The sequence below is a fragment of the Phyllostomus hastatus genome, unplaced genomic scaffold (genome assembly GCF_019186645.2).
Source record: "Phyllostomus hastatus isolate PE091 unplaced genomic scaffold, TTU_PhHast_1.1 phas_contig_40, whole genome shotgun sequence".
NCBI lineage: Eukaryota > Metazoa > Chordata > Mammalia > Chiroptera > Phyllostomidae > Phyllostomus > Phyllostomus hastatus.
The window spans coordinates 56,389,976-56,412,652 of NW_025333872.1; the positions used below are offsets into that span (position 1 = coordinate 56,389,976).

The 22,677-nt window shown below is 42.4% G+C and overlaps 1 protein-coding gene across 2 annotated transcripts in view; it reads left to right on the forward strand.

The window, feature by feature from the left end:
- The first annotated feature begins 3,833 nt into the window (after window positions 1–3,833).
- Window positions 3,834–22,677, forward strand: part of LOC123822142 (sine oculis binding protein homolog) — a 158,587-nt gene continuing 139,743 nt past the window's right edge. The window contains exons 1-3 of one of the 2 annotated variants that reach the window (XM_045844076.1): window positions 3,834–4,439; window positions 17,321–17,459; window positions 19,270–19,455. In XM_045844076.1, coding sequence (XP_045700032.1) covers window positions 4,344–4,439; window positions 17,321–17,459; window positions 19,270–19,455 — 421 coding nt within the window. In that variant the 5' untranslated portion in view covers window positions 3,834–4,343. The remainder of the gene's footprint in view (window positions 4,440–17,320; window positions 17,460–19,269; window positions 19,456–22,677) is intronic. The other variant, XM_045844077.1, reaches the window with a different exon arrangement.

Sequence of the window (22,677 nt, forward strand, 5' to 3'; positions counted from 1 at the left end):
TATAAGATACATCACAGGCTTGAAGATGTCAAAAATATAAAAAATGTGGACCTTAAATTAGATAACATAGCAAACTGTTAAAATGACTTCATTAAAACAGATTAGCATAGTGTCAGGAACTCCAAATCTAGAGTTGGACAGAAAGATGAGTTCCAATCCCAATACTTGCTAGTTTGCGACTTAATAACTTAGCTTGTGTAAGCCTTAGTTTCCTCATATGTGAAATGGGGACAAGAGTAGAAGCTGTGTCATAGGATTCTGTGAATTTTGAATGAGATAATTCTTATAATGTGTTCAGCACAGTAATTACTCCTCGTATTTTAATCCCATGTTTGGTTAGATCACAAAGCTTGTTCAAGATCAGCATTAATTTCAAACAACATACTATATTATACTAATCAGTCAGCAAATACTTATTAATTCCTTACCAAGCATGAGGGCTGGGCCTCTGAGTTAGGTGTTCTCTGATATATTTTCCAGGTGAATCAGGTCAGAGTGGCCTTGATAAGTAAATGAAGTCACAAAAATATACCTGAAGAGTGTATAAAAGGTCAGTCTTGTACCCATTTTGGCGAGCGATAGAATAGTAAAGGGAAAATCAAAGACCTATTCTATGTCTAGAGCGTGTGTGTGTGTGGGGGGGGCAGTGTGTGTGTCAGGGAGGACGAGTGAGCAAGCTGGTGTATGGGGAGCACAATGGAAAGTTGTAGTAGCAAAGGGGTAGTTCTTCTGAGATATGTATGAGGCTGTTCCTCTCCACGTAGTGTTATCCTCATACAGATGCATGTATGAAGTTGTCTAGGGAGTGTTAGCAGCCTCAAGGTCCTTCCAAATTTGTAAAGGAGCAACTCTTGTTATGATTGTCTTCATCTATAGCACATTTGAGGAAACCTACGCTGTGTCATTAACAAGGCATGACAACCGTTAGTTTTGAAGTTCATTCTAGACTTAAAGTTTCCTGACGTGTGCTTGATGAACCTCATTCTATCACTGAAGATATAGGCATTGTGGATTCTAGCACAATGTTCTCACACCAGTTTTCTGGAGGACACGTGCCTGTGAAGGAACAGGTGGCTGATTAATATCATTATTCTTATTAAATGCCTGAGCAATTGCAGTGTAAGTACTTTTCTTTAGAGGAAGTATAGCTGCCTCTAAATATAACTCTGGACTACAGTTCACCTTTTCTATTTATTTTATTCTCAACTCGTGAAACTGGATCTTAGGATTTGGGGTATATAACTCGTTATGTGATATCAGCCGAACAACAGTGGATCAATTGTAATCGTTCTGGCACCAAAGGAAATAGAAGGGACTTAAATATGTTTCCAGAAGACAAAAAGCTTCTCTTTGTGTACACTTTACAACATATGTTACAATTTTCAGATGTTTAAAAGTAAAAAAAAAGTTTTCTCACTACTTTTCCTTAAAGACCAAGAGGGCAAAACAGAGAAAACAAAATAATTCCAACCCACGTATCATTTATCAAATGTCTTGGAGAAATTCGGACGTAAAACCCCCGAAGACTTCCTCCTCTTCTCTCCCTCCCGGCAACAGCATTGGGTTGGTGCTCCTCACTGTGAAATACGCCCACTCTCACACACTTGCACTATCGGCCGGGAAGGGGGGAGTAGTGTTAGCGCAGACAGATTCTGGCTCCTCTCCGCATCCTGGCTGCGTGGGACGGTTTCGGTGCCTGTGGGCAACAGCAGGCTTCCAGACCTGGTCAGAAGGCTTGGGCTCACCACCGGTGCATACCTGGGTACGCTCCCAGAAACTACTGGAAAAATCTTGAATAGGGGATGCTTGTGCCACAGGGCGCTCCCTAAAACCTCATCAGTCCTACTCTCTTGACTTTTCGACATCCCGGATAACCACCCCAGGATGTTAAACATTTCTCCTGGCAAGAGTTTCGCGCCGACCCCTTGAGGGAGCAGAGCCAGGTTCCCCCTGCTCACGCTGGCCTCCCGGCTCGCCTGGGATCCAGCAGGTTTGGCAGAGCAGGGTGAGGTTCTCCTTGCTTACTCCAGCTAGGGAACAGAAGAGGTGAGTCGAATTACTCAGCTCTCTGGGGTATCCTCCCAAGGACTGGTAATTTGGCATTCACGAACCAAAATAATGCTAAAATGCAAAATAACCAACGTGGAGATTCTCAGCCCTCCTGAGTACACGTCCAAATATCTCTAATTTGAAGTTTAAGAAACAAAACAATGCCCAAATACAAATCAGGCAATGTAATACGAAGAAGGAGCCTCTTCTGACAGGCCAAACTAAGATTTTAATGGAAAGCTAACACACATCCTTCACAACGAACTCATTCTATCTTTTCGGTTAAAAAGAAATGTGCCATTTTAAGTTCCCCCACTCTCACAAGAAACCCTGCACAATAACAACCCGTGGAACAATGGACCCCCATATCGCTTTGTGTCAGGTAATTACTAAGTGTAGCCGCGGAGGACAGCGAAGCCGGAACACCAGTGTGTCCTCCGCAGTGTGGATGAGCGTTCAGGGCTGCGTGTCTCGCCGAAGCCCCATCAAGGCATTCACACCCCTGCCTCGACCCAGAGAAGGACAGATGCAATCCAAGCTTGGCCCTAGGCTTGGACCGAGAGGTCCAAAGATGGGGCGCGTGAGCGCAAAAAGAGAGAGCAAGGCTTGGGAGAGCAGATGCGCGAAGAGAAGTGGAGAGGAAAGAGTGCCACGGGGCGCGGTGCATCCGGGGCGTGGTGCGGGAGTCCCGACTGGAGGATGCTAGGTTCGACGCAGGACCCTACGCTGCCAGAATCACCCAATTTTGGGGGTGAAACCCAGGGCATTGGGACCAGGGTGTGCGCGGGGTCACAGGGTAAAGCTGAGACACGTGTGTGTGTGTGTGTGTGTGTGTGTGTGTGTGTGTGTGTGTGTGTGAGAGAGAGAGAGAGAGAGAGAGAGACAGAGAGAGACAGAGAGAGAGAGAGACAGAGAGAGAGAGAGACAGAGAGGAGGGAGGTGGGGGAAGAGACTAGAGGGAAAAGAAGGAAAATAAAAGAAAGAAAGAAGGGAAAGGGGGCTGAATGCCCAGATGTCCTACTTCTAAGTGGTTCATTGAGAGGCAAAAGCTTTCTTGCAAGCGCAGCTGTTGCCTGCGCCGCGTGGGGGACCAGCAGAGAAGGGTGCGGGAACCTCTCCACGGGACCTCCAGCCTCCACGTGCCCCGAGGGCGCCCTGAGGTCTCCCTCAGCCGCACACCCTATCCTGGCAGCTGAGGGGAGGTCAGGACTGTGGTTTCCTTCCCCTCGGACCCCGGCCCTGCAACTGGAGGCGGCGAGCTCAGTCGGTGGTGCGCGGGGTAGGAAGGTGGCCCGCTATCGACCTCAGGCCCCCACGCCCTCCCACCAATCAACCTCCCTCTTGCACCCCCATTCATTTTTCCTCAGCAGCTTCTGGGACTGGCCGCCGGACCCACAGCACGGAGCTTAGGAGAACGGCTGGGGTCGGAGCAGGCCCGCGGAGTGGGGCGTCACGCAGAGGTGGCAGCCGCGAGGGGCGCCGCGTCCCGCGGGTGTCCGCCGCGGATGAGCCGGGCGGCCGCGAGCAGCCCCCGGAGCCGCGCAGCTCCGGCGGGCACGGTGACGGTGGAAGCCACGCCCGCTCGGGAGCTGGGGGCTGTCCTAGGCCCCCCGCCGCCCCCCTCCCTCCCGCCCCCTCCCTGCTCGGGCACCCTCCCCGCCCCCTCCCCTCGCGGCCCGGCCCGCCCCCCGGCTCGGCTCGCGGGAGGCGCTGGGCGCCAGGGCTGGCGCGCTCTCCCGGGCGCGCACACACACACACACACACACACACACACACACACACACACACACACACACATCCACGCACGCACGCCCAGAGCAGCTCTCTCCGCGCCCGGCCCTCGCTCCCCTCGCCCATGCAGACGGACAGAGGGACGGAAGATGGCTGACGACTCCACTGGGGGCCCCGAGGATGCAGCCCGGCGGCGGCGGCGGCGGCCGGAGCGGCAGCGGGAGCGTCGGCAGGGGCAGCGGCGGCAGCGGCGGCGTTGGCGGCGGCGGCGGCGGCAGCGGGAGCAGGAGCGGCGGCGGCGGCATCCCCGAGACTCCGCGAGCTACCTTTCCCTGTGACAGCTGCTGACGTTCTCTGCCGCTAGAAGAGACCCCGCTCCTCCGGCGCCCGCCTGCCACCCCCCCACCAGCCCCAGCCCCAGCCCCGCCAGCACCGCTACCTCCGCCAGCGTTGCCACCATCAGCACCACCTCCACCACCACCACCACCACCACCGCCACCACCACCGCCACCGCCGCCGGCGGCAGCAGCCATTTCATCTCCACAGAAACCAGACACAAAAACATGGCAGAAATGGAGAAAGAAGGGAGACCTCCGGAAAATAAGAGGAGCAGGAAACCGGCTCACCCAGTGAAAAGGGAGATCAATGAGGAAATGAAGGTATTTTTGGACTTCGGGGCTGGAGAGACACCGCTCTTTCTTCCGCCCGCGCTCCCCTCGGGCCGCTGTGTGGCTTTGGGGGGTACAGGGGAGCGCTTGTCAGTTTCGGGAGAATGCCCTAAACGCTCCAGCTCCTCCTCCGGGCGCAAACCGGAGGCCAACTCGCGGGCTGCATCCCCGATATTTGCCTGCCTCCAATTTGATGGGGTGAGGGCGGCCGGAGAACTACATACTATTTAACCTTATAAACCCCAGGTTGGCATAGGCGCAGTTCAGGGGGAGGGGATCCGGGCACCCAAGTGGCGGTCGGCTGGGTGAAGAGGCTTTCCTAGTCGGCGGGGTAGTTTCTGTCCGCTTCTTTGGGAACCAAACCTCAGATCCCTGCAAAGTTAGGAGGTGTGGGGCCGAGGCTCCCCGGGAGCGCTCGATCCCACCCTTCTCCCGGGCTCATCTCCCTGCTACTCGACCCCGAGTCCCCTCAAGCAGCCGGCTGTGGCCGTGTAAAGAGGCTGTCAGTGCCAGGGAGAGTCTCGGCCCGGGCGGCGCGGGTCTGGGTACCGTTCTGACTGCCGGCTCGCCTCACCCTCCCGCCCGCCCCGGCCCGCTCCTCTCTCGAGGCTGCCTCCGCCTCCCTCTCGCCTTTGCATGCTTCACTTCCCCGCTAAGCAGCCCCGGGCAAGCCCTGCTGAGAGCTAGCTGTCTGAGGGGCGGCCTTCGCAGAGCGCCTGTCCATTGTTCGGAAAGGCCAGCCCGGAGTCCGCTCCTGCGAGGCCGGCTCCCCGCCAGGCCAGCGCTGCTCCAGAGGTGGCGAGCGCAGCAACCTGGCGCTCCAGCTGGTCGCGTCGGAGCCGTCGCACGGGAGCGCCGCTCAGCTCCGGACCCCCCGGTCTCCTCCCCCCAACCCCTTATTTTCCGTGAACTTGGGGCTTTTGCCCGGCGAGGGGTTTTATTCTGCGATTTCACGAGTTTCTCTTAATTTAAGAAATAATTTTATTAATTATTATTTTTTCTTTGAGTTACAAACGAGTAGCAGATTTGGGGGGCACTTTAGTTTTCATCCTGTATCTGCCTTGGTGCTCTCCATCTTCTGCGTAGAACCCTCAACGCTGCCAACTGACTGGTCAGGTTGGTGAAGTTTGTATTGAAAACACAAACTCGATGACAATGGCTTGCAGCTAAGTTGGGTTTATTGCGTTTTGATGTTTTCGTGATTAGAACAAGGATATTATAATAGAGAGGCTTGTATGAAACCCATACTTAGAAGGGACACCTGGATAACGTATCCTATGTGTATATGGCGAGGAAATTTCCATACAATCTAAATTTTGGAATTAGGGTCTTTATTTCTGGGTGAGGAACTTCCTGCTTGGAAGCCTGAGGTGCAGCATCAGTCCTAGAAGAGTTTAAGGAAGATTTGCCTTGGAAATCAGTGCCATCTTTGGGATGGAAACCACCATTGATTCTGATGCTAGGCAGTCTACACACACACACACACACACACAGAGAGAGAGAGAGAGAGAGAGAGAGAGAGAGAGAGAGAGAGAGACCATAGGAGTTGTCCTCCACAGGGGGTGGAATTCAAACAATGTACAGTGACTGTTTCTTTCTCCAGTACCCTTCCCTCTTGTCCTGCATTTCCAGATTACTTTTGCATTTTATTTTAACTTGGGACTGGAGGAAGAGGACAGAGAGAGGTGAAGCCATCAGGAAATCAGTGTGCACTGGCCCTTTAAAACCCTGCCTAATGTGATCTATATGGATGGCAGCTTTTAAGTTTCATAGGTTCTAGAATTACAAATTAGCTAATTTTAATCAAAACATGTGAAATGTTATCCCGGCTGGATATAAAGGCTGACTGTGCTCGATGCTCGGGGCTCGCGTTGTTGACTTTGGCTGCAGCGCATGCCGTGGTTTGGGAGATAGTTGTCCTTCTCCAGTATAACAGATGTTTGTCTGAGCTGGCGAGGAGGAAACAAAAACAACATTGTGTGAAGGGAAAAAGTACACAATTTTTAGTCAATGCTACAGGACTGAGTATGGAATTAACCTTCCAGCACAGAATTTCCTCTTTGAAAATATTATTTTTCTTCTAAATCACCACCTACTATTTGAAGTTTTAATCCCCATCATTTCAATACATGGTAGCATTAAATGAGAAGTCTCAGCCAGCAAAGGGTTCAAGGGCCTGCAGCGTGGTGTTTTCTCTCGGTTTGGATCAGTGTGTCCGGAACCCTGGCCGAAATCTTCAGTCATGCCAGGGCACACCGTGTCAGTGAGTCATGAAATCCCATTTCTAGTGGAATTGTTTAGTAGGCGTTCCTCTAATAGAGTAGCACTAAAAGTACTCATTTTTAAAAGTGATTTCTCAAAGACAAAAGGTGGGAGGGGTTTTTTGAACTAATGAAAATTTTTCTGCTTTTAATATTGATAACTAGATCAATAAAACCCCTCCCCAAACCTTATGGTATTATGACCACTCCATCTAAAGAGTAACATAACAAGTTGGTTGCCCTGTATATAAAAAAATATGTGCAACAAAATGTCACCAAGAGCACAATGTGGCCTTGTGCAGCTTCATATCGGTGCTGCTGGAGCTGCCTGCCTGTGTTTGCCTTCATCTGAGCGGCTTTCATCTGGACCAGTGTAAACTAAGCCCGGGTAAGTAATCACTGCCCGGCAGAAAGAAAGGAATGTATACAGCTAGCACGGCCTAAGCTGTAAAAACGGAAACTTGAGCCCCCACCTCGGATCACATATCAAGGCTTGAAGGTAGGGGAAATGAAAGGGGGAAAGAGGAGAGAGCGAATGGAAAAGTCAGCCTGGGAAGTGGAGGATCAGGAGGAGGCCCCCCTCAGGGAGGTTTGGCTCAGGGATTAGGGAATTTTATCATGGTGTACAGTGACCTACTCAGGTTTCAACACTGGCTGGATCAAGTTGCTTCTCTGCAAGCTGAAAGAAAAAGGACTGGTGTGTATGTGATTTTTTTCCCCTTCGGGTAATAGAAAGGACATTGGTACAAGTGTCTATTTTAAGTACAGCAAATGCAGGGCACTGAGAATGAGCAACAAAATTACCTCCTCGCAGAGACTTCCTTCAAGATTTCCTAATTGAGATAGTCACATATTTATTTAAAAATGGCTGGAAAAGACAAACTGGCTGAGGTTTAGCTGACACCAGTAATGGCATTAGAGATTGTCTTCATGTGGCTGGGAGCTAATGTTGGTTGCTGTTTCACTAGATCAGATATTGAGTTACATTTTCGTTATCACTGGTTTAATGTACATGCAGTTGTAACAAATTTAAATTTGATACAATATAATTCTGTGTGTGAGAAGTACTTCTGTGTTGGCATAGCTTGCTTACAGTGTGCTTTAGTGACAATATCTTCAAGTAGAAATGTTTGTCTCGTTATGACCTTTACAATGTTTACCTTTCCTTCTTCCTTCCTTCATCCTGTTTTTTTAAAAATTGATTAAAAAGACTCATTACTGTACATATAATTAGTATTTGTTATTTAATTAGTGACCAACAGAGGAAATTTTTAATAATGTGATTCATACTTTGACTACTTTTGGTTTCTAAAATGAATATGGTGATTGTAGCTAATGTAATGTGTCTTCATTATACCGTCAACTCACAAGTATCATAATAAGTGACTGTTAGGAGGGAATTCCGACATACAGAAGGGTTAATTTGTTCCAGGAGCTCATCCAGAGCACAGTGGGTGTAATATAAAAACTAGTTTGCACTATTGGATGTGTAAATGTAAATAGATGCATAAGCATAAATATGGTTCACTTAAGGGTGCATTTTGTGCACAAAGACCTTAGTGAACATAATTAGTGGTTATCAAACAGTAATGCAACTAGAAGAATCTAAACTGTAAGTAAAGATAATGAGTCAGATTTTTATCTTTTAAAACTCTGACAAAACCAAGATGGTTAGATCAAGCACTCTGCCCTGGGAACTTTCTTAAACCAACCATAATTAATGCATTTACAATGTTTGGCTTCTTTATCAATTGCTAAACTACAAGATAATCTGTGTTAAATGTCTAGGGCCTCTTTTGCTGAAGAAGTTTTCTTTCTATAAATATTCTCAGTAAGCAATTTGTACCTAAAATTATGCTTTAGTCCTGATGTCTACAGTAAGAGTCAGTCACATCTGTTAGAGTTTAGTAGTAAACTCACCACAAGATTTTCTAGTTTGGTTTCTGATGGTCTCCATTGGGCATTAAAAATGACCTGTGTCAATTGCGTAGACGATAAAACAAGTTGCAGGGCTGAGCTAGTGAGTGCAGTGAGATAAATAGTTTGGCTTTAAAAAAAAAAGTAGAGAAATCAGAGTATAGACTAGAAAAGTTGGCGTGAGTTGAAATCATCGCATTACTAAAACATGTGTACTTTAAGTTTTGCTGTTGAAACTTCATCCTGGTGTCAGACATGGTAAGTCTTGGGGATCGAAAAAGTGGGCTCAGGACCAGACCATGCTGTGGCATTCATAAATTGTACCAGATCTCTCCAGCTCAGCAGTGGCCTCAGGTGTGCCACGTGGCAGGACTGGGGACTAATGTCAGTTGAGATATGGCCCTGCCCCTTGGGAGCATATATAAGATGTTCCTGAGCCCACCAGCCTTGTCCTCTGCTTTCTGTTGTCTAGCTCGGTGCTGCAGTCCTTAACCCGTAAGAGATAGGTGGTCGTGGAAGGGCACGGAGAGCTATGAATTCTGCTCTGTTCACACTGGAGTTTCTCTGAAAAGAGACTCCATCTGTGAACCTGTGAGTACGCCGTGTGGTGGAGTGAGATTCTCTAAGCCTTATACAACTCGCAGGTTCCAGAGACGAGGAAATGGAAAGGAACCACTCTGCTTCCTCCCAAATCTGAAATAAACATTTGAACTAGAAGAAAATGAGTCTGACAGACTCATTCCCTTCTGCGTTTCCTGCCTCTCTGCTTGCCAAGCACTGCTCTGGGAAGCCAAGCCCTTCTCTCCTTGTGTGAAAGACAGACTCATAGAAACCAAGAGGCAAGAGTTTTTAAAGGAAAGTAAAAAGCAGGGCCTCAAAAAGTGTAAATATCGGTGAGCGCAAGTGGCTGTCTGAAAAAGGAGAGTTTCAGGGAAACAGAGTGTCTTCTTGTTAGGGAACAGAATTTTTATATCTTCTAAGGAAGAATCAGTCCCTTCTTATTAAGAGTATTTATCCTTCTTTAAAAAAATCATTAGAAGTAGTAGAAGGTGGGTCATATAAAAATCTCTGAAGTCTGAACCTTCCTCTTGTGGGATGGGAAGTCAGCCACACTTGCACTCTCAAGCTAATGAGATTACTGAATATTTTCCTAAAAGAGAAGGGATATTACAGGATAGAATGAGAAAAAAACTGGAGTACTTTGTTTTTGAAGGTGCCAATGGAAACATGTAAACAGACATGAAAGCATGGGGTGAGTGGGATTTGCTGAATGCATATTTTAGGGTCTGTAGACTGAGTCAGGGTGGTGATATCTCTTATATAACCAGATGGCTATGAAACTCTGTCCTGCTTTAAGGCTGGTGGCTTTGGCACACACAGGAAAATAATGTAACAAGTCTTGGCGATTTCTAGGGCAGTTGTGCAGCTGGGTAGGACACAGCTGCACACAGCTGCACACCTGCTATGCCTGCCACAATGTGGGCCTGAGGGCTGGTAGCCACAATTTCACAGCATTTGTTTGACCATTTTTAGGATATTTGATGTCCTAGCCAAAGATTAAAATGTGGGGACATAATTGTCTGCCCTGTGTCACAATAAGATAATAAAACAATGTAGATTTTATATGCAAAAGTACACGATTGGTTTTATCTGCCAATTATACAACCATCCAATTCAGAACATATCAATAAGACAAGACTTTCTCTTCAGGCCTGCTCCAGGCTGGAGCTGGGCTATAGTGTTATAATTTGTCCTATGCCCTTAAGTTGAATTGTAACAATTGTGCTGTAGCTGAGAACAATGCTGCAAAATGACCCAAATGGATTCCAGTGGCCATCTTCAAAGGATTGCAAGCTAAAAAGTCACAGTTCAAGTTAAAACAGCAGGGCTCAATGGGTAAAGTCTGCATCAAGAATGCAAATCTGGCCACTCTTACTATTTCATGCACGTGGATGCCCCTCTAGTGGGTCATCTGTGGGAGTGACTCATCCTTAGGATACCGTCTGCACCAGCGAGGTCACAAACATGGAAGTACTTTGTAATCTGTAAAGGGCTCTTCTAACATTCCTTTTGCACTATTTAAGTTTTACCTCCCACCTTCTTGGCAGAACCTCAAAATAAAACCCATCTACTTGGTCTGTGTTAAGAGAGGTGATTGAGACTCAGCCCTAGGCCAGATCTGGGAACAGAGCTGGGAACTGACTTCCAATCAACTTCAGTGCCTACTTTCTACAAAAGAGACTACTTCTCTTTTGCAGATACCTTCCCCCATCTCCTTTTAAAATCTCAACTAGTGAGCCCATGATACTTGATAGAAACCTACCTCAGAAGTCAGAACAATGGAGGTGAAAAGGGAGATAAAATATTTTCTAAAAATAACCATAATCTTATTAGCGATAACCTTAACTAGCAAGATATATATTTTTTCTGCCTTATAAATTTCTCAGGATTGGGAGTTCCCTTTTCCTGTGAAAGTGTCTCCCATCTGCTGCACTTTCTTGGATGACGTGTGTCGGAATGAAGTGACATAACTGAGGGACATTCCTTATTGTCCTTAGTGTCATGAATGGGGCTGACCCAGCTGTCTGTGAGCAGACTGTGTGTGAGCTAATTTTTGATTAAAACTGTTTTATTTTTACAAAAATAATACAGACAAGACAAAAGTAGTAGAATCCACAATGCAAATAAACAAAAAGTAAAACAAAGCCTGCGATTTTCCTATTCAGACACGTTGTCCACATTGTGATGTATGTCTTTTCATGCCCTTTTCTGTGTACGAGATACAGTTTTAGAAAATGGTTTTAGGGTGTACTGACCTTCCTTTTAAAACTTAATATGTTGTTGTTAATAGGTTTATGACAGTAAAAATTTATCTACAGCCTCTATTTTTGTATAAAATAGTATTCCATGTTAGTCATTCCATGACTAAGCTGTAATTTATTTAACCAGATTTTTATTGTTTGGCATTATAGTATGTTTCTAAGAAAAATAACACTGAGATAAATGTTCTTAAACATTGTATATTTTTGCACTATTTCCTTAGATTAGCTTTTATAATGTCTAGAAATAATATTGCTGAATCAAGGGGTATGTACATTTTTAAGGCTTTTAGTGCATAGAATCAAATTACCTTTTCTAAACATTGTATCAACTTAAATTCCCAATACTAGGCGAGTGCTCATTAATACTGGATATTACAAGTTTTTAATGTGCAAATATTTATTTTTAGAATCACTTTTTAAAAATTTTGTTAGATCATTGTATTTATATGTTTTCGATATTTGTGAACACATTCAAATGGATTGGCACATTTCTTGAGTAAATTATAACTTCTAGGCACTGTGCTAGGTGAGGCATAAAATGAAATAAAAGGTTTCTACCCTCAAGTAAGGTAACAGTGTGTTTGAGAGTGAAAATGGAAATAATGTTCATGGGGAGAAGGAGGACATGCCTTCTTCATTTTAATAAGTCATGGGAGCTCTTTGAAAGCTTTCTCTTTTTTTAAAAAAAGATTTTATTTATTTATTTATTTTTAGAGAGGGAAGGGAGGGAGAAAGAGAGAGAGAGACATCAATGTGGGGTTGCTGGGGGCTGTGGCCTACAACCCAGGCATGTACCCTGACTGGGAATCGAACCTGCAATGCTTTGGTTTGCAGCCCATGCTCAATCCACTGAGCTACGCCAGCCAGGGCTGAAAGCTTTCTCTTTTTGTAATTTGTTTTATTGTCATTAATTACTGAAAACTTTCTGCTCTCTTGGGTGGGATACAAGTTGAAAACACATTGGCCTTCAGTTATGCCAGGCGTGGGACGAGAGAAATCAGTGACACCTACCTATATTTTAAAATCTGTTTGTTGCTTTCAAAATAAAATCATTAACCCTTTTGAAGACTTCGGAACACTTGTGTTTCACACGTATTTTGAGAATTTGTGATAATCGTCATTTTGAAGCACCTTGAAGCCAATGCTCCGTTAGTAAAATGTTTAACTAGCAACATGAGATTGAACGTAGACCTTTGTATGGCGCTCCCAGTTCAGTAAGGGCAGTGTCTGGTGGACGTCCTGGGAACTCCCTTCTGATGGAAATAAACTTTGCCAGTCCAGAAAGGACTCAGAGGAGTGGGGAAAAGAGTAAAATTTCCTGCCTTTCCACCATCTTTCTGAGACTTATTTTTAACTGCAGGAAGAGATGATAGTTTCAGACTAAGTGTTAGGATTGACTTCTTTCCTTAGGAGCCCTGGAGGTGGAAGAGGCAGATTGGGAAGGGCAGGAAGAGGTCTGGGGGTGAAGTACTGATGTGCAAAAGCAATTCGAGTTAGACGTGATGTCAAAAAATGGTCAAATGAGAAGGTTAAATTTTAATTGTAAATTTGAGCACCCCCATTTCAACAATACAAATAATTAAGGAGAGTAGGGCCCACTGATCAAATCTGAAAGAAAGCCAAGTTCCTAACATGCGCTTGCTAGGAAGCTCTTCACATGTGATACTGACATGTGATACATCCTATGGTATGTATGGTTTTTTTGCAACTCTGACTGGTCCAAAGATGAAGCTTTTTTGGAATTGCTGACACATTGGACCTAACAGAATTTAAAACAGAAAGAGGCCTGGTCTAAGACACGTATTTTCATTTTGACTTTACTGGGTGTTCTTTCATACCTGTCATTTACCTTCTGGATGCTTTTATTTCTGTTGTAAAATGAGGATGTTACATAGGTTCACCAAAAGTTTATTGTGGAAATCAAATAACCTAATTCATGGGGTTATGGAAAGGAACAGGAGAGTTAAAGGATGTGGAAACACTATAAAGTGCTATAAGAGCGTTAGACATTATCATTGTAATTATAGTGACCTATTTTCCAAACCCAAATTGGACCACATGGTATGAGAGAGGATTTTTGTGCCACTTCCAAGGGCGAGAGGCAGTTTGCAAAATGTGATTCAGATGCCAGAATATTGAAGTTTCTGGCATATTTTGAAGGTTTATGGGAGCAATGATAAAATATTTGAAATAGGGGCTGTTTAGTAAAATTTATGACGTGTGATCACTATAATTATGATATTTCTTTGCAAAAGGTATTTTATTTCTCATATAAGTAGAAATTCTTTGGTTTCACAAAATCTCAGAGCTTGGAAGGAGTTTCCCAGGCTGCACAGCAGTTTCCCAGTCTGAGTCTCCAGGACAAATGGTGGGTGCAGATTTGGGGGGAAGCAGATTTTGTAGCCTCCCCTAGTACAGTATCTAGTCTTATTATTGAACATCCTTACCTCCGTCTCTCTCTGTGTGTCAACTCTTGTCACCGTTATTTCTTCACCTTTTTAAAAAACGTAACTGACATAAGCTTATGCAGGAAAAGAATAACTCTTTTAATAGAAATTTTTTCAAAGGATAATAGTACAAAAAATGTTGAAAAGATAACTGTTGGAATTCTCTACCAGAAGGACTTAGAATACGTTGTTTCTTGGATGATGACTGCAAAAATATATTTCATTTCCTTTGGTTTAGCACCATAATGAGTCCATATGATATATGGCATCAAATTCTACCTAGAAATTTAAAAATGTAAGCTCTTTATTGACCAGGGTTCTTTGCTTTCTTAATACAGCAGCATGTAAGTCAGAGATAATACTCTATTTCTTGTACTTACACTGTAAGAAACTGTGGTGTTTGTTTTCTCTTTCTTTAGTCTTCTTTCTCCCTTCATGAAAGCTTTGAGATTTATAGCTTGAGGTTTTATAAACCTTTGTTTTCTACTTTTGCAGTAATGTATTAAAACATTAAGGAGTTTATTCTATTGTCAATGACAAGAAAGGGAATGTTTTACAGTTTATATTCACTGACATTTATAGTAACTCGAAAATCATGGAATAGATCAAGTTCATATTGATTGTTCTGTGAAGCGTCTTAAGTTTTCAGCACAAACCGTAAAGTCAGTGAGGCAGTTAAGATGCCTAAATAATATGAATTTGGTGTTAATAATCCAGTTGATGTTTCAGTTTTTATCCAGATGTGTGAAACTTCTGGATGCCGTCCCTGGGATTGGTTCTGAAAGACTGCATGGATTTGAGCTAGGCTAAAACAAACGAATGTACATGCTGGCTGGGAGGTTGCTCCATGAATTATGCATCTGTAGCTTTTGTGTCACTTCAGGGGTTAGACAGAACTGGAGAGAGAGGTGCCCAGATAGAAATGACTTAGAAAATTGGATATGGTGGCCAGGAGTTACTATGCACAAGATTTTCTGTCTTGGTAAGGCTCTCTTAGAGGTTGGGGCAAACAGCACACAGAACAACAGGGGGGCTTGAATTTGGCTTTTAACACTTTTGACATTGTTGGGTTTTTTTAAGATTTTATTTATTTATTTTTAGAGAGGGAAGGGAGGGGAGAAAGAGAGAGAAATATCAATGTGTGGTTGCTGGGGGCCGTGGCCTGCAACCCAGGCATGTGCCCTGACTGGGAATCGAACCTGCAATGCTTTGGTTCGCAGCCCGCGCTCAATCCACTGAGCTACACCAGCCAGTGCGTGACATTGGTTTTTGTTTGTTTGTTTGATACAAGGTGTAATCCTTATCCTTGAAGATTTCTGCTGCCAAACCACTGATGGAGGACCTTGATTTGTGTGATAGGGACTGTCATTTTCCAGCCCAGGCACTGAGCTCAGTGAAAGAAATTGGGTGTTAGGGGAGACCGATGCCTCATCAAAGGGATCTCTTTTGATTGAGTAGGGCAGCATTTAGCTGAGTCCTCCTCCGTGGTATTCTGGAAGTCGCTGAGCTTATTATACATATTGATCATATCATCTTTGTGCATTCATGGAAAGAATGTCTATTTAATGTGGACATGACCAACCATCAGAGAGAATGAATGCTTCACTAGAGCTTGCTATGGATGACTGTTGGCCTTGTGGGTAGTCACACTGAATCAATGTGGCTAGATTTTTAAAAATTGCCTGTGTACTTTACCAGCACAGAGAGCCCCAGCTGGAGCTCTAAGCTTAAGTGGGCACTAAAGCCAAAAATCTAGCATCCTGTGGGTGGTTTGAAATGCCAGGTTTGTTTTTTTGTGTGGAGTCAGTAGAGTAGTATCTTTTTAAAAAAAATAATGCAATTCCCACTGAAGTCATGAAATTTAAGAGAACATGGAACTCACATGTTGAGGCTATGAGCACTCTGGTTTAACTGGGGTGCTTTGTTTCAGGTATATAAATGATACATCCCAGTGTAATTCAGAAATGACAGCTTCTAAGGAGAATGAGAAAAGATTCTTTGAGCCACAGAGAAAGTTAAAATATATGTTTTTTTCAGCTCAGTCTAGTGGGCTCAGGCTGCCTTGCTAATAGAGATGTTTTTAAAAAATCATTCAACAGACACTTATTAAGCTCTTACTCTATAGTATAGGTTCTTTCTTTTTATTTAAATTTTTTCCAGCTTTATGGAGCTATAATTGACACATAACTCTATAATTTTAAAGTGTATACAGGATTGATTTGATACATTTATATATTATAAAATTATTACCGCCATAGCATTAGCTACTTTTTCCATTCTGTCACATAGTTACCTTTTTTTTTTGTGGTCAGAACATGTAAGATCGACTTTCTGAGCAATATTCAAATATGTGATACAGTATTATTAGCTATAATCACCATGCTGTATATTAGATCCCCAAACTTTTTAATCTTGTAACTGGAAATTAGTACCCATTAACCAATATCTCTCTATTTCCCTGGTAACCATCACTTTTCTCTCTCTTTTTTTCAGATAGAGATGCTTTAAGGCACATGCAAACACTAAGATCTTTAACAAACACAGTTGTACATCTTGCTTCCAGATGTAGCAGTTGATAAGTTCATAATACATAGTCACCTGATATTAAGGTTTTAAATCTGTCCAAGTATATCCATTATTTTCACAGTTTGATACTTATAATAACAACAACAACACCTTACATTTAGATACAGATTTATAGTTTAGAAAGTGTTTTCATACATTATCCAAAATCTGGGATGACTAGTAACCTTAAAGTTGTTTAGTTCTTTTATATTATGTCTCAGAAGACAATCACAGTGTGTTGATTTCATGGAGTTGATTTCAATCTGTCACTAACAAAATTTATAAAGCAAATTATACACTGGTTTTTAAAGAATACTCTTGCAAAAGGGGAAAACAAAAAGGGAGATGCTTGTAGCCTGTTTAGCTTTCTATGTGGTAGTGGTTGACAAATAACTGAGATTTTGCTTTTCTGAGATAAGAGTCATGTTAAAAAATCATCTAAATCAGAAAGCAATTCTAATTTACATCAATCTGACCCAGAAAAATTCATTTGTTTTCATTTTCAAAATTTTTTTCTTAGCTGTTTTTGTGCTTTACCTTTCAATATTTCTGTATTAGTGTGGGATAGACTTTGCAGAAGAATATGCAGAAATTGACTTTCTGTTCACAAGCAAAACTGACAAACACCTTTTTCCTTATTGTCTTTAAATTGCAAATGTCTGAAGGCCTGTCATAATTGGATGGGTCATCCTGAGATGTAAATGCATTACAGCTTTTGAACATGATTTGAGAAATGAACAGGACTCTAGGGGAGGTGAGTCAGAGTCTGGCAGTAAAAGGGTAGTGCAAACAATTTGATTTATGTATTTTTTCGAATAGTTATTGATTATATAAGTAAGTAGCCTATGTTTCTCTTTCAGAACTTTGCAGAAAACACCATGAATGAACTCCTTGGCTGGTATGGCTATGATAAGGTTGAATTGAAAGATGGCGAAGATATTGAATTCAGGAGCTACCCTACAGATGGAGAGAGCCGGCAGCACATTTCTGTTCTCAAAGGTAATGACATTTAAGGTCCCTTTGTTCGTGCCAAGAAGGATTAACTATCTCAACCTGCCAGAATTGAGTTGCTTTGGGACTCATTTTGTTGATTATGCCAATGGTTGATTTGCATGTACTTCTCTAGTAGTGCTTTCCCACAAGCAGAACTCCACAGAATGTAAGAGCACAACATAAAACAAAAATAGACACAGCTTGATCTCCTTCCAGCAATGGGAGAACTAGCTAGACAAGGGCTAAGGACCTGAAGTGCTGTAGTCCTACCCACAAATTCATGGAAAGGGGCAGTGTTTGCTAACTTCTCCTAGTTTCCTGAGCCTTTGCTGTATGAATTGTTGGGGGCTGGTGCTTTCTGTTAAGTGAGATACTAGGTTTAGATTTTTAGGCTGCAAGAGAGTGTCATGGTTAATTTGGTAATTCCCCCATTTTTTTTGGTGGGAATTCTAAATGAAAGTCCTATTCTGTTTTGTGTTTGAAGTTTTCACCCTTCACATCTGTGGATAGCGTAAGTAGAGGAGTAAGAAAGTATGATTGGATCCTGTATTATTCTATAAGAAGTTACTTAAAGCCTTGCTAAAGAGTGGAAATTAGAGACTTCACAGAGTTGAATCAACACTGATTCTACTGGTAGTAACAGTGCCAGATATCTCATGAGCGAAGCATGGAACTATTGCTGGGTGTTCGCATGGATACTGAACTTGTGGACCTAAATTTGGAATGCATGTTTGCCCAAGAAAAGAAGAGGAGTATGAAGAAGCAACCCATTTGGGGAAGTTCAATAAAATGTGGATAACACAAATTGTGTGCCATCACTGGTAATTTGATCAGTATTTACACATTGTATTCAAAGTCTATTGGCATAAACTACCTGTTCATGCATTTTGTTTCCAGTCTCTAAGATAGCGCTTTTCCTTCTTGTATACCAAGCCTCGAAATGTAAATGAGCTGTCCTGCAGGCATGTGGAATTGAACGTACGTGACAAATTTTATGTTAAGCTTGCTATGAAATTGTACATATCATGTTAACAGCATAGTTATTTGCTGTTTTCATTCACAATTTCATTGTGAATGAAAAATACAAATTGTGAGTTTACATTCTGTAAATTAATAGCTCGTAAAATACTTGGTCTAGGTAGTAATCTTTGCCTCTGGGGAATAGGAATGCCAGGACATGTAGCTAGAGTGAAAAAGTTATTTTCTATGGTTGAACTTTTTTTTTAATGATTGACATGCAAAGATAAAATTCACAAAGTTCATATCATTATAAATTTTCTTTAGTTTAATTTTTGTTAATTTTTATTTGATATTAATGGGTCAATTTAATGGATCTACCCCATGCAGCAATAGTTTTGTTCCTAATCATTTGTTTCTTTCATGTTGGTTCTTTTGATTATATTATGAAACAAATTTATAATACACTGGAACCTAATTACAGTGCTGGGTGGGGGCAGGGGCACTTTTTAAGCTTTCCCCCGGTAGACAGAGAGCAATACCTGCTATATATCACTTTGTACATGGAAAAGGTTAATTGCCTCTCAATCTTCAATGGGCTTTTACCGTGCTAAAATTCATCATCACAATACAGTTGGGATGTTAGCTATCATAGTGGGGCAAATTATACAGAAGCCCTTTGAAAATTGATAGTAGCAAGCCTGAAAAGGTCCTGGATGGCCTATAGAGTTCTGGGAATGTGTTTAAAGGCTTGCAAGGAAAATTTGTGTTGTTCCACAGCTATTTTACTTGAGAAAATGTGGTCATAAGGAAAAGGAGTTCTTTTGTCATATTGAATGTGATTTTTTTTCTTTTACAGAAAATTCTTTGCCAAAACCAAAATTACCTGAGGACAGTGTTATTTCACCATACAATATAAGCACAGGCTATTCAGGGCTTGCCACAGGAAATGGACTCAGTGACTCACCTGCAGGGTCAAAGGATCATGGCAATGTGCCCATTATTGTACCTTTAATTCCGCCTCCTTTCATAAAGCCACCAGCAGGTAAGTCATTACTGGGGTTTCCAACATTAACGACTTACAGAAAGTTGTTTTAACTATCTTATAAAGAACATTAAGCACAAATTAATTTTGGAAAAGACTGTTTTAGAAACTTTGTAGGTGAGTAATGTTAGTGCATGTATTCTTTAAGGTAGTATTGCTATACTAAGCAAATTCCCCAAGTTGTTGCTTAGGGTGTAAATTTCAACCTACAATAGACTTCTTTCAGCATTGGCTACAAAAAGTTATTTTCCTTCTCTGGAATTATCTGTTTAAAATAAAAAGGGATGAAATAATTTAAAAAATAAGATCTGTACTTACTGGTTGGCAAGAAAAACAGTGAGCATGGCTGGTGGGGACTTGAGGGCCAGGTGTTCTCTGTGGGTTTCTCAGGGGAGGGGCAGCTCTGTCACGGGTGTGAGGTAGGCTGGCTCTTCAGTGTTCCTTCTTCTCAGCCCACTTAAGAAACAACCTAGATTACCTACCTGTGCCATGGAATTCTTTCTAATTCTTAGAGAGCTCTTTGAGAGCTTTAAAAAATGGAGATCTGAATTTCACTCGCATGAAAATATAATCAGTTCTTTTATACTTCCAGACAATTCAATGGCAGTGAGCAGACCATGACGTGATATTGCAAGTTAGGTTTCAGATATGTTCTGTGCACAGAAAGAAGTCCAGTACTGTTGTATCCGGGTTGCCGTAAAATGTTGGAATTATGCTAGAAAATGTAATTGCCACACCAGTTTGTTTTTTTGAACATTGAATTGAATAGTGATAAATACTGAGTTTTGATAGCAGCATGTGTTGTAATTTCCTGAAGCTAATGGTTGTATGTGTTTTTTTAGGGAAGGTAGGTGTTTGGTCATGTTCCCATAACAGTGAAGATATTTGTAGGTGAAAATTCCTGGGCTTATGGTGTAGACATATTTGCACCATATTCTAAGTGTTACTGCCATTTTCTCTTGTGGTGTGGGCACATTCTCTTGTTGGCCGAGTACACTTTAGCAGTAAGTGTTCTTTCCTGCTGACGTCCCCAGATGTGTCACTAAAATCCATTTACTTGTCAAAGTCACTTGTAATTGTGTCTGTCAACTAACTACTAACATAACTTGTGTATCTTATAAAGTTTGCCTTTTTTATACCCCATTCTCCTTTGTTTGTTTTGTGAAACAGAGAGGCCCAAATTTACCTCCTAAGTGCCAAAGGCCTAGTTTGCATAGGTCAACTTAAAAGAAGAGGGGGACTAATATTAAAATGTAAGGTTCAAGTGTGAGTGTGTGTCCAGTAGCCTAGGTGAGTGGTGATGACAATGAGGGTATCATTAAGGCAGTGCGATTAAGTGAAGAGAACACCACCTTCAGATGCAGACTGCTTGGGTTGAAGTCCAAGCTTTGTCACTTCCCAGCTCTGTGAATATGGAGGAGTTACATAAGCTGTCTTCTCAGTTTCCTCATCTGTAAATCAGGGACCATAGTTTCACTTCAGGGGATTTGCTGTGTCCCTGAGACAAGAAAATGTGAACAAGCTAACTAACAAGGTGCCTGCCATACAAAAACCAGTTAGTTTTTTTTTCTATTTTTCAGTTTGTAGTCAGCCCTAGCATTATCATGCACATAATTTGTGCATAAAAAGGTGTGCATCCAAATGCAAATTCCCTGCTAAGATTTATTTGAGCGAAAGCAAACAGCTTTAGAAATTAGCATAGCTGAGGCTAACATGAGTTTGGCATGCCAAAAAACCTGCCCTGGAGTTTCTTGCTGAGCCAGCCACGTGGAATTCAAGCACACAGCTCCTATTTAATTCTAATTCCACATCAGATCAGGAAATAAATATGCAGAGGAATGGAGGCCAAAAATTGAGCCTTGGAAGTCTTAGACATAGGAACTCTGAGGAATTAGAAGCCAGAGTAACCGAACACCAGTGGTTTTATGCTGTCTTCCACCCAACTCCAAGGCACTCATCTGTTCAAAGCAAAATGTAGGGGAGGACGTGTTTAATATTCTGTATCTGCTCTAAATCTGATTTGATCCTGCTTTGGGGTCCTATATGACAAGACAAAGATCAGAAAGATTCTCTGCTTTCATGGCCTTTACTCTGTTGTTCCTAAGCACAAATTTAGAGGAGAGATGAATTTTTATTTAATCATGTTATCTAGTTCAGGGATTAGCAAACTTTTTCTATATAGAGACAGATAGTATTTTAGGCTTTGGAGGTGTACTGTCTTTGTCACTGCTGAACCCTGTGGTAGTCGCAGGAACGCAGCCATAGATAATACATAAACAAATGGGTATTGCTGTGTTCTAATAAAACTTTATTTTAAAAAAAAGGCAGTGTGCAGTGTTTGGCCCATAGGCCACAGTTTGTTAACCTTTGCATTAGGGTAAGATTGGTAAAAGTCTCATAATAACTGGAAGGGAATAGAGTTTCTAAGAGTCATGTTGTGAGCTTTGCCAAGGCCCACTCTGGAATATCATAGGACTAGCAACAAGGGCTGGAAAATAGTGGAGTTTTCAGGGTACGTGGTGAGCTCTGACACATAGAATGTTTGCTCCACCAATATTTGTTGAATAAATGAATACTATTCAAATTCTTATTGCACAAACATAAGACAGGGCAGGCTACTTTGTTGTTCATTGAGAAAATACTAGTATCTTGTCTGAATTAGTCCCCACCTGTCTGACCTTGACCACAGTCTCCCAGACAGTTACGTGAGTCATTATCCGTGGATAGGTCAAGTGTACAAATTACCTAAAAACTCCTGTCTAGTTCATCGTCTCAGTTCTTTCTTTCACTAAAACTTTTACCAGAGTTGTTATTTAGGTTGATAGAGTTGAGGCACACTTGCTGTCAGTTCTGTAGCCATATGTAGGTTAACATGGCCTTCCAGAGGGGAACAAATAAGTGGTGGAATGGCTAGAAGCAAAAGGTTCCTCAATAATCAGCCCCTGAATAATTTAGAGTTGACTGTATCATGCAGGCATCCATCTCTCTGGGTAGGGAAGGTGAGGATTATATATATGCTTTGGATTTCTGGAAAGAAAATAACCATCACTGTTCAAATTATCATTGTTGTACTATAAGCAGGCTATTTGAAGGTGTTAATAATAGTACCTATGTTTGTATTAAATCCTTTACAGTTTATGAAACTCATTCATACTTACAATTTTATTTAATTTGATCTTTACAATTACCCTGGGAAATAGTGTGTTAGATATTATTCAATTA